Genomic DNA, 12,006 nt, shown 5'->3' with positions numbered 1-12,006 from the left:
GTTTCAGACACACCGAGCTCGCTCTGAGGAGAGCAGAATTCCAATCTCCACGGGCTGGGGCTCGGCCTCGGCCATGGGAACAGCTCCTGGGCTCCCCCAGACCCAGCAAAACCCCGAGGAAGGGATGGGAGCATCACAAAAAGACAAACTCTCCTTTTTACAACCTGAACTGACCTGAACTGAGCCTAACACTGGCCCTAAACCGAGCCTTGTCACTGCCTGAATGAACACAGAGCAAACTGCACAAGGACCGAGAGAGAGAGAGAGAGAGAGAAAGGGAGGACCCCTCAAAATTTCCTACAGAACAAACCTATTTGGCAAAGTCCTCATTTAAAATCATTGATTCAACAATAAAGCAGCAGCCCAGCCCAGCAGCACAAACAGCAATATTTATCTTTCCCAGATAAGTAGAAGTTTGGAATAAATAAATCACCCATTCCTCTGCTTATATAAATGCAAGCCAGAGCAACAAAACATGGCAATAGCACAAAAGACAAACAAAAGAGTTAGACACGGAGTCCAGGAGTGTAAGAAGTCTCCCCTGTATTTAATAAAGCATGAATTATTTTTTTAGAAACACTAACAGATCCCTTGCAGATAGTTTTTTCTCTTTATATTGTTATTATATAAGACATTTTGTGTTTAAAGTGAACTATTGCTTCATCTAGGTGGCCCCTCAGCTGGGCATAGAAATTAGGTATTGAACAAAATCAAAAATCACCATTGAAAATTACAAACTATACAACTCAAAAGCATTTGGAGTTGGTTCTTTTCCCACCCCCAGTCCGAAGAGAGAAATAATGGAATCACTGGGAACAGGGAAGTCTGGGCTTTGCCATAAAATTCTGTGTCTGCATCGAATGAAAGCGAAGGCAGCCCAAGCCCCGGAGAGCGGAGAGGAAGGAGGAGATGCAATCCCAGCTCTTCCCTTTCCATTAACCCAGCAGGTGGAACATTCAAACCAGAGGCTCTGCAGAACCCAGCCTGACTCTTTGTCCCCAGCACAGCTCCAGGTCCTCTCGGAATCAGCGGGACTTTTGCTTTTGAAGAACTGAATATTCACGGTTCTGCCACGGCTGATAATTAAAACGTGAAATCTGGCATTTCTCAAGGCTCCAGGATTTTTTTGTTTCATTTTTCTCCAAGAGAATGAGGCTGCATCGAGGGCAAAGCAAAATATTCTCCCCCACTGCCCTTCAGAGAACTTCAGAACGACCAAACGCCGCCAAAGCATTGACTCTGCCTCAGCTCTAAGGAAAAAGGATTCAAATTACTTTCAGGACATTGAGGTTATGCTGTGTCCAAACCATCCAATTAGGAGAGAAAACCCCAAAATTACCTTCAGAGAATTAACTACAAGTGGATCAATTGCAAACTGTATCTTTGCAGGCGTTTCACATTTACGACACGTTTTTGTTTATGCATAAAATCAGCATTTCGAATGTTCTCTCTCAGCACAGAGCACGAATAAATGAAGATATTGAATAATTTGATTATTTCGGAATTTTAAAATTTAAAATGCTGTGGAACAGGGTATTTAGACCTCAAAAACTGAGCCTGGGGATGGAAAGAAAGGCTGGAGCTGCCTCTGGCCGCTGCCTGCATCGACACCAGGGCTCAGACTCCCACCAGAGCCAAAGAGCTGCCCCGGATTAGCAGCAGAGTGGATCACTCCTTCTCAGGGCTATTTTACTCAAGAGAATCAATTTCCAAAAATTGCTTAAAACATCAAATGAAACACAAGTTATCTAAACATCAGATTTTCTAATTTTATTAAAAACGCACAAATTTTATCCAACATGTTTTCTTTCATACAGTGAATGGTCTAATATGCACTGGAGGTCACACAAGCTTAGGTTCATTAGAACAATAAAAGACATATGAGAAATTTAATATATAAAGAAAAAAGTAGCAGCTGTTGACTGCATATTTGACCATAAAATTTAAATATTTTGGACTTTTATTTTAAAGACACAAAAATAAAACCTGTGTGGGTCTATATAAGTCATATTAACAATTCCATGAATGTTCAACAGGACTAAAAATTAGCAAAGATGTTTGTTTGTCTTTTTTTTTTTTTCTTTTTAACCTTGTAACACTTTTTAAACACCTTCTCGGGTTGCTGGTGCAAAGCACCTTACAGTATTTGTGCTATATATTTACTTTATTTGGCAACTGTCTGGGTTTTGTGGGTTTTTTTTTCTTTGCCTTCTGTAAACAACACCTTTTACAAACTAGCACAGTGAACCACAAGCCCTGCAATCTGTTAGAACATCTACAGAAAAGAAAATGAACTATTTTGGTTGGCTGCTCAAAATCTTTTGCTTTTGAACAAGAGGTTTTTCTAAAACAGGATTTATTAGTAAAACATTGAGCTCCTGAATTTAACATTAGACGTAAACAGTTGACTGTTCTTAGTTCAATAGAGTCTTTTTGTTTAGCTTTTCTCTCTCTGTGAAGGTAGAATACTTTTTGTTTGTTTGTTTTTTCAAGTCATTTTCGTTAGAGGTCTGGGTGGTGACCTTTGCTATGATGAGGAGGTTTTGTACGTGTAGCTTTGTGAAGGTAGAAGAGTTGGTGCTGAGGGCTTAACATTTAGTATTTGCTATTTTTGGAAAAAAAAAAACAAAAAAACCCCCCAAAAAAACCCAAAACACCAAACCAAAACAACCGAAACAAAACAGAAAAGAAAAAAAGAAAGGAAAAAGGAAAAGTTGTCCCACCTGATCGTCAGCAGGCTGAAATGGCTGAAGCTAAAAAGAGTTTCTTGTTGTCGAACTTTCTGAGAGACAAAAATGAACAAACAGATTCATAATGCCAGAACCATCCTTAACCAGGAACGCTATAGAGAGTTCTTGAAGCTTTTTTTCCCCTTTTCTTTGACCTCTCCTTCATTCAATTATTTTTTAATTTTTTTTTTTTTTTAACGAGAAGTTTCTAAGGATTGTGGCTCTTAGGATGACATCCAACAGGGTAATCAAACTCAGCCATCCTACGGAATGGCAGCACTTTTACTGTACAGCTTCCCCAGTTTCTTTGTCAATGGTACAAAAAAGTCCCCTTGCTTGTTTGATACAACCGTAACATGGAGATTGTCCTGGTCTAGAGCAAAGCTTGCCTTGGAGCGATTGGATTCAGTTCGTTCCCAAGGTAAAATTGTCTTAGGGCGGGAGAGATGTTATATGAATTCATTTCTGTACACCATAACAATAAGCAGACTAGATGATCATCACTTACTTAGACCCAGTTTGTTTAAAGCTACCACACAGCTGCTTCGTTCATCTCTGGAGGGTGGGACAAGTGATTGCCGTAGTTAGCACCACCGTTGACGGATATCGACGAAAATGGGGGGCTGGGGCCAAAAACTTCTGCGGACATGGAGTGCAAGGACCCGGGCAGGTTGGGTTCGGGGCTGGGCGAGTCTCCCGGGGGGTGCGACATGATGTCAGTGAAGCGCTGAGCCTCACTCGAGGGGTGATGTCCGGGCAGGGGGTGGTCCATGGCCCCCAGCGGGGTCCCTGACGGCCCCGAGGAGGGCACGAACGGGAGATCCACGGGGGTCTGCGCTTGAGACGAAGGCGGTCCTTGCGGGAAGAAATCGTAATTGCTTCCAGGGCCGTAATACTCGCTCTGATAATCTGGCGGACAAAGAGAGACAGAGGGACGGTAACGGGCGGGCAGGTACCCGAGCGGGGACGGCACGGGCGCGCTCTCAGGGCGGCGCGGCTGGGGGGGCTCGGGGTGTCACCCACGAACCCGAGGGGAAACCTGTGACCGGGCTGGCCGGGCTCCGGCAGCCCCGGGACCCCCTTCCCGCCGAGCAGCGGGGACACCGACACAAAGCGGCGCTCCCGAAAACCCCGGGGGAACAGCGGGAGAGCGCCGAGATCCGGCCGGCAGAGCGGCCACGGCCGCCCCCGGCTGCGGGGGGTCCCGCGGTGGGCGGCGGGAACCGGGCGGAACGGCCCCGGGGCTGCGGCCAGAGCCGCCCGGAGCCGAGCCGGGAGCCCGGCGCGGAGAGAGGCAGCGCGGGGCAGCGGTACCCACCTCCGTAGAAGGAGAAGGGCCCGTTGGGGATGAGCTCGCCGGGCTCCAGCCGGTCCACGAGCGGCCGCATCCGGCGCGGGCTGCGGAAGAACGCGTGTCGCCGGGCGCCCAGCGCGCTCAGCTGCTTCATCCGCCGCTCCTTGGAGCGCCGGTTCTGGAACCACACCTGGCAGGGCGGCGGGAGAGGCGCCGGTCACGGGAGCCGCGGGTCCCGCTCCCGGGAGCCCGAGAGGGATGGCGCTCCCCCCTTCCCCTCCATCTCCATCCCCATCCCGGGGCTGCGCTTTTCCCTTTTCCCGGTCTCTCGTGCCCGGGGCGCACCGAGCCGCGCTCCGAGCGCGGCCGAACCCACGCGTGACGGCGGCCCCGCTTCCCACCGACTGCAGGTCAAGAATGATTGAGTTAATTCTTATTACCCTGACAAGATTACTGCTAATTACCCTCACACTGAGCCTCTCCAATCTAACCTCCTCTTTAATGGTCCTTTAACCCCCCATTACCCCAGCGCTGCGGGTTTATAAACCTTTTAATAATTCCAGCGCGTTGTCATTCTTATTTACCCATTAACCCCTCACATTTCTGGTTATTAATTTCGATACTGGTTGCAGCTTCTTTAGGACTTCTGCGAATAAACCCTCGGCTCTGTCCCTGCCGACCGGCTGGGGCTGGGGAACCGGCAAGCACCGGGAAGCACCGGGAAGCACCGGGACGCCTCGGTAATAACGATTTCAAAGGCCGGCGGGGCTTTCCCGGGCCCCGCAGTGCGGAGGGTGCCGGGCACCGGCCCCTCCTCGCCCCCGCATCCCCCGGAGCCGTGCCCGGTGCCCGGAGGCGGCGGTACCTGGATGACCCTCATGTTGAGGCCGGTCTCCTGTGCCAGCTGCTCCCTGATGTGCCGGGTGGGTTTTGGGGTGGCCGCGAAGGCGGCTTTCAGAGTCTCTAGCTGTTTGGCTTTGATGGTGGTGCGGGGTCCCCGCCGCTTGGCCCCCAGGTTCTGGTCGTCGTTTTCGTTGCTCCCCGTCTCCTTGTCGGACACGTTGGCGCTTTCCGAGTCCTTGGCGTCGTCCTGGGAGGGGTCTTGAGAGTCGGGGGACAGGCTGGGGTCACTGCCGGTGGTGGCTGGGGAGAACAAACCCGGGTCACGCTCAGCCGGGGGGAAACACCGACCGCGAGGGACGGGCCGCGGCAGGACCGGGGGAGAGGAGAAAGGAGGGAGACGAGAAAGAGAAGAAGAAGAAAAAAAAAGGGACACTAGAAGGAGAGGAAAGGAAAGGGATAGGAGAGTGAAGGGAGAAGAAAGAGGAGGAAGACAAGGGATAAGAGAAAAAGGAGGGAGAGCAGAAAGGAGAAGACAGAAGAAAGAAGAGAAGAAGGAGGAAGGAGAGGAGCGTCCCATCCCGAGGAGCAGCCGGTGCTGAGCGCATCCCCGCCCTCATCGCCCCGGCCGCGCTCCCTCACCTGAATGCAGGCTGTTTTCTTTGGCAGTATTGCTGTTATTTAGGTAATCTTCTTTGCAGACAAACTTGTTCTCGTCTATGATGTAGAGCTCCTCGCCGGTGGAGAGTTGCTTGTTACACATCATACACGTAAAACAGTTCAAGTGGAACACTTTGCTCCGCGCCCTGCGGACCAGGTCGCTGGGGGAGATGCCCTGGGCACAGCCCGCGCACTTGGTCCCGAAACACCTGCGGGGAGAGGCCGGGCAGCGGTCAGCAGCGCCCGCCGAGCGCGGGCCCCGAGCCGCGGCCTCCACGCACCCTGCTCTGCCGCGTTAAATCAAATACGGCATCCCTGCAGAGCGCTCGCTCTTCCCGATGTTACCGCTTTTCAAAATAAAAATCAAACCCGGCCTGCGCAGCGCTCGGGATCGCCGAACGCCGGGGCTGCGCTGCCCGGGTGTCCCCGCGCCCCGACACCCGCATGAAGGACGCTCTGACAAACAGCTCGCAGGATTTCTGCACCTTCTGTGTGTCGGTACCGGCCTCGGTGGCGCTCCGGCCGGAGGAGCCGCGGGTGCGGGCAAGGCCGGCGCGGAGAGCCGGGGACGGCGGGGCCAGAGGCCTCCCGTGGCCCGCTCAGCCCCGCGGGGCTCTGGCAACCGGGACCGGAGCAGGGCCGGGCCCGCTCTCGGGGAGAAGCGGTGGAGCTCGGAGCAGTGCCCGTCCCCGTGCCCAGGGAGCAGCGGCGGCGGGGCTCGGGGCCGCGCTCCGCCGGGCCGGGCGTTGTGCCGGTGTACGGCGGGGGCTCCGCGGCCTCCCCAGCCCCGAGCCGGTCCTTGCCCTTAGCGCCGGTGTGCGGCGGCGGGGCCCGGCGGGCAGCGGTACCCGCGGCCGCTCCGAGCCCGGGATTGATGCCCGCGCCGCAGCGGGCCGGGAGGCGCGGGGAGAGCGGCGGCGAGCGAGCGTCGGTCACCGCTTCCCTCTCCATCCATCCATCCATCCATCCATGCACCGGCGAAGGGTCGCTGCCCTCTGGCCGGCCTGGCTCCGGTGCACGGGATGCGCTGGGCCCGCGGAGCGCCCGCACCGCGCCTTCCCCGCCGGGCGGCACCGGGAACAACGCCGGGGTCACCCCCGCTCCGCTGCACCGGGCCCGGGACGGTGCCCGCGCTCCCGCGGCCCGGGCCCGCAGCGCCGGTCGATAGTTTGGAGGGAACTTTGGGCAACTCGAGCTCGGCCGGGAGACGCGGAGAGCGGCGACATCAACGGGCCCGACCCCGGGCCCGACCCCCGCCCCGAGATCACCGGGAGAAGCAGCCGCGGTTTGAGATGTTCGCGTGTCACCGGGAGGGAAGAGGCGCTTGCGGGTCCCGCTGACAACGGGGGAAACAACAAAAATAAAGGGAAAAAATGGAGGTGAAAAACGAACGGAGAGGAGCGGCGGGGGCAGGCGGAGGCCGGTACTCACCGAAAGAAGTCGTTTTTGCAGTAAAGCTTGCCTTCTCGCGAAAAGCATTTCTCTGTCAAATTGCATTTACATTCACAGCACTGAACACACTTCACATGCCAAGCCCTGTCCAGTACATTCAACAAAAACCGGTCCAAGATCGGCCTTTTGCAGCCTGCACAGTGAACCATTGTCTTTGGTTAGTTCTGAGGGGGGCAGCGGTTTCCCAGGTATCAAGGAAAAAAAATAAATAAAAACAACAATTTTTTTTTTTTTTTTAGAAAGACGACAACACCGACGAAGGTTTGGTTTTTGTTTTGTTTTTTCTCTTTTTTTTTTCTTGTTTTTGTGTATGTATCTTTTAAAAGCCTTGGAGAAGTGAAGAAGAATAAAAAGAAAGGGAGGAAGAAGAAAAATCTTCGTTCGAGTGTCCTAGAAGGGGTACACAGGAGAACCCCCCACTGCCCAGCGCTTCGACACAGCCGCAGGATCCCGGCCGCTACCAACCACACGGATAATAATAATAATAATAATCGTAATAATAATAGTAACAATAAAACAATTACGGCTATAAAGATCGGCGCTCAGAAAAATAAAAATTAAAAAAATTAAAAATAAAACCGCCAAAAAGCGAGCGTGATGAGTTTTTCTAAGGTCTGAGGTAGAGCAGTCTCGAGTCAAAGTGCTTTTCCCAATGAGAAATCAAAGGAGGAAAAAATATAATAACAACAATAATAATAATAATAATAATAAATAACGAGCCGGGACATGGAGAGGCGGTGGCGGTCAGACGGGCTGTGGCTGCTGCCGCGGCGACATCACCCTGCGCGTCCTGACGCGGGGATGGGGACACGCGGGGACGGGGACACGCTCCGCCGCTCCTCGCTCCGCCGCTCGCTCTCCTTCTCTCTCTCTCTCTCTCTTTTCTCCTTCTCTCTCTCCCTCGACGTCTCGGCGGCTCCGTCGCACCGGACTCTGTCTGTCCGCCCGTCCGTCCGTCCGTCAGTCCGTCCTATCTACCCCCGCGCATCGCTACCCGCGGCGGCCGCCCGTGTCCCCGGCGTGGCATGGCCCGGCGGTGGCGGAGCGCAGGGCCCGGGGCGGGCGGGCCGGGCGGAGGGCGCGGGGCAGAGGGGCGGCCCCGCCGTCCGGCCGCGCAGGGGCTCTGCATGGTCCCGGCGCCGCCGCCGCCGCAGCCTTATGCACCGCGCGCCCACGTCACCGCCCGCCGCGGCCAATCCGCGCCGCCGCCGCCGCCCCCCCGCGCCCGCCGCGCCGCCGCCGGACGGGGCGTCCGCGCCCCTTTATAGAGCCGCCGGGGCGCCACCGCCGCCTCCGCCCGCCGGCCCGCCGAGCGACCGACCGACGCACCGATAGACACACCGACACACCGACGGACACACCGACGGCCGGCCCGGCCCCCCCGAGCGCGATGCTCCGGTAGGTGCACGGACGTGGGCACGGCGCGCACGAGGAGACGCGGCCGCTCGGTGGGGTCTGGCACCCCCGCGGGGTCACGGATCCGTTAGAGCGACCCGGTGGCCGCCGCCGGCCTGAGGAGCGCCTCGCTGGGCACCGGCGGCAAACGAGATCCCGCTTCGCCGTGGCTTCCCCGAGGGCGCGGGGTCTCCGCGGGGCGCGGAGCCGAGCAGCAGCCCGAGGCGGGCCGCTTTTCCCGGGAGAAGCGGTGCGGCGGGGCCGGGACGGCGGCCCGGGACGCTCCGGCGGGGCAGCCCCGGTGGGGAGGGGGCGGCGGGCCCGGGGCCACCCGACCGCCGAGGGCACAGCGGAGGCGCCGCTAGCTTCGCCGTGGTTCCGTTACCGGCGCTCGCAGCGCGCGTCCGGGGCCGAGGAGCACCGGCCACTGCCATGTAGCTTCTTGATTTTTTCTTGTTTTAGTTAATAAAAATTAATTCGCTTTTACCTTCCAGGGGCCGGTCGGTAGCGGGGCGGTGCGGAGGGACGAGGTTTCTCTTTCCTTCGCGCTTTGCTGCCCGTCGGGAGCCACCGCTCCGGGGAGGTGTCACCGCCCGGTCCCGGCCCCTCCCGGCCCCGGAGCCCGCCCCTCTCCCGGTCCCAGCGGGCTGAGCCCGGGCGGTGAACGGGGAGGGGAACGGCGGATGGAAGGGACCGAGCGTGCCCGGGGTTACTCACACCACCGAGAGCCGCGGCTGGGCGCACGGATGGCGGAGGCCCGCCCCGGAGCCGCAGCATCCCCGGCCTGGACCCACTGCCCTCGCTCTCTTTCACGTCTATTTTCCTCGTCCTTGAGAGGGGAAAAAAAAAAAAGAAAAGAAAGGAAAAAAAAAAAAAAAAAAAGGCAGGAAGGTATAAATTGGAAGACAGAAAGAAAAAGGAAGGCAGCAAAGGCGCTCCGCGCGGGACCGGCAAGGATGCAGAGCGTGCCCGGGCCGGGAGAGGTGGCTCCAGGGCTGTCCTGGGCCGAGACATCGCCTCGGAGCTCCTGCGGCTGTTTGAAAGCCCCGGGCTGGGTCCCGCTATCATCCTCGCCCCCCGTCGGGGCGCGCACCGGGCGCTCCCCGCGCAGCTGTCGGTTCGCTGGGGCCGCTGCCGGGGCTCGGTGGAGCCGGGCTCGCCCCGCCCGGTGCCCCGCACATGGGCGCTTCTCATGCGGAGCCGGCGCGGGCGGGAAGGCGACAGCTGCGGGTGCCGTCAGGGGAGCGCTCCCGCGGCCCCCGGTGCCATGTGTCGCCGGGGATGAATGAGGGGAAGGCGATGAGCATCTCGCGTCCATCAAGCACCAGTTTTTCACAGCGATTTTTTTTTTCTCCTTTCCCAGGCGTTAGCGAAAGCATCTGGTTCTCCCCCCGCTGCCGGGGGGCTCAGGCCGTGCCCAGCCCCTCCCCGCGGGCCCCGGGGTCCCCCCGCTCCGCTGCGCTTCCCGGGGGGCTCTGTTCGCCCGAACCCCCCCGAGCCCCGCTCGGGACAGGAGGGGGACAGCGGGGTGTCCCCTCCGCCTCGCCCCCACCGGGGATCCCCACCCAGAGCAGGCGCTTGAGAGGCCAAATCGCCCTCGCTTGTCTCCAGCGGATCCGAAAATCAACCCCCGGCATCCCCGGGCTGCCCCGGCCTCCTGCGCCCCGCGGGGCCGGGCGTGGGGCACCCCCCGAGGGGAGGGGGAAACTCCCGCGCAGCAGCGCCGTGTGCCGCCCCCTCCCAGGGCCGGCTGCTGGGCACGGGGGGATTTTTTGTTTTTCATTCTGTTTTGCAATTCGCCCAGGTCCGTTCCCGGGTCGAGGCCCCAGCCCCACCCGAGCCCCGCGGGGAGCGGCCAGGATGCTCCAGAGCAACCCCGGCCGGCCCCAGTGCTGGAAAAGAGGGACATTTAGAGAGTAAAAAAGAAAAGAAAGAAGGGAAGGAAAGGGGAAAATCAGCAGATGTTTTAAAAAGGGATTTTTTTTTTTTAAGGATGGAAATTATAAGAGGAAAAAGTTTTTAAAATTTAAAAAAATAGAGAGTGTAAGTAAAATAGTGACTAGTGAAAGAGACCCAAATAAAGAGAGAGGTAAAATAAAAGAGTAAAAAAAAAACAAACCAAAAAAACCCCAAACAACAAACAAAACCAAACTCAAATTCATTTTAAATCTAATACCGAAGAAAAACACCAAGTCCCTTTCAGGCGAGTTTAAATTTGCATTTTATGGGTGTCGTTCCCATCTTTTTAGTTAAACATCACCCTGTTTATCATCCCCTTTCGCCACCGCTGCGCTCAGCAATGGGATTTCTCTCTCCTTTACGGGGTGCCGGTGCTGCACCAGCCCCGAGCCCCCACCGCGGTTCCCTGTGAGCATCCCCGCACCCCCAGCCGGGCAAAAACTTCCCTCCCACGCACTGGCAGACGCTTTCATCACATCCATCCCCCGCCAGCACGAAGTTTTCCCTCTTTTCCCATTCATTTTAAATTTGATTTTCTTTTTTCCCTCCTTTTAAGCCTTTCTCCAGGCCCGCGCGCGGGCTCGGGGCCAGTGACCGGCGGGGTCCCCGACGGGGCGGGGGCGGCCCCGAGCTCCCGTTCCGACCCCAGCGCGGCCCGGGGCCGGGGTCTCTCTCGGAGCCCCCCCGCCAGCCCGGGCGGCGCTGTGGGGGGACAGCGAAGGTGGGGTCCCGCCTCCCCCCGTCCCCAGCACCTTCCCCCGCAGAAAGAGCGCCTCCGCCTGATTAAATATATATGCGGTTAATGCTCTGGCCAAATATTGAAGTTAAGATGTAATTAAGCCTTTAGAACATCCCCGCACCATAAACCTCATGGCTGGACAGGATCCATCCCCAGGTTTGTTTTAAAAGAGCTTGGGAGGGAAAAAAAAAAAAAGAAGAAGAAAAAGATCTTTAAATTATGTATTAGAAGGTCCCAGTTTATCCTGCCACACTCGGGTCGATGCTGAGGGTAAACACCACACTGTCGCCCCCCGGCTCCGCTCGTCTTTCCCTTTTCTTTTATTTTTTTTTTCTATTTATTTTCCTTTTCCTTATTTATTTTCCTGCCCCCCAGCCCCGTGATTAGCCCTCCCGGGTTTCTGCCCACGTCGCTAAATGTTGTCGCTTACACTCCGAGCTCATGCATTGTTTATGGGAAATACGGTTAATAAATGATTACAAATCCGAGGAGCGCGGCTCTGCCTTTGACTGACGGGAAAGTGTCCGGGAAGGGCCGGGGGTGACCGGGGGTGGCCCCGAGCCCGGCCGGGAGCGGGGCCGGGCCGAGCCCGGAGCGGGGTGGGACAGCCGAGCGGGATCCTCCACTGCGCAAAGGGCAGATAAAAGGCGAATAAAAGAGAAAAGAAAGAAAAGTGGAGAGGTAGAGGGGGCGAGGGGGGGCTATAAAAAAGAGGGTGAAGCGAACCCCCGGAGGATGCACCGCTCCCGGCTCATCCATCTTCATTGTCTCCGTGTGTGCAAAAGCAACTCCGGTCTAAGGAAAAGCCACTATCAAAGCCATGGCTTTATTTTATATCCTATAGATCAGGAGGGAGGCAAAGCTTTATTTTCGCCCAGAGACAGATATTTTATTTCTCTCTTACGGTTTTATGTGTGAGAGATGTCAAAAAGGTAAAA

At 56.5% G+C, this 12,006-nt stretch overlaps 1 protein-coding gene across 1 annotated transcript; it reads right to left on the bottom strand.

Moving 5' to 3' along the window:
- Positions 1–542: 542 nt before the first annotated feature.
- Positions 543–8,017, bottom strand: LHX1 (LIM homeobox 1). The gene is made up of 5 exons (XM_059866120.1): positions 6,955–8,017; positions 5,506–5,732; positions 4,889–5,166; positions 4,048–4,213; positions 543–3,638 (listed from the first exon to the last, which is right to left on the bottom strand). Exons 1-5 carry the CDS (start codon positions 7,122–7,124, stop codon positions 3,259–3,261), a joined length of 1,221 nt encoding a protein of 406 aa, XP_059722103.1. The 5' UTR covers positions 7,125–8,017; the 3' UTR covers positions 543–3,258.
- Between the last annotated feature and the right edge of the window lie 3,989 nt (positions 8,018–12,006).

This window comes from Haemorhous mexicanus, chromosome 22 (assembly GCF_027477595.1).
Source record: "Haemorhous mexicanus isolate bHaeMex1 chromosome 22, bHaeMex1.pri, whole genome shotgun sequence".
Taxonomy (NCBI): Eukaryota; Metazoa; Chordata; class Aves; order Passeriformes; family Fringillidae; genus Haemorhous; species Haemorhous mexicanus.
This window is presented reverse-complemented; position numbering and strand designations above follow the sequence as displayed.

Excerpts from the sequence above, each read along its gene's own strand:
- LHX1 (XM_059866120.1), bottom strand. The coding sequence starts at position 7,124 with ATGGTTCACTGTGCAGGCTGCAAAAGGCCGATCTTGGACCGGTTTTTG. Across the intron at positions 5,733-6,954 it reads TGCAAAAACGACTTCTTTCG|GTGTTTCGGGACCAAGTGCG; the intron begins GTGAGTACCGGC and ends CTCTCCCCGCAG. Across the intron at positions 3,639-4,047 it reads GCCCTTCTCCTTCTACGGAG|ATTATCAGAGCGAGTATTAC; the intron begins GTGGGTACCGCT and ends TTTGTCCGCCAG.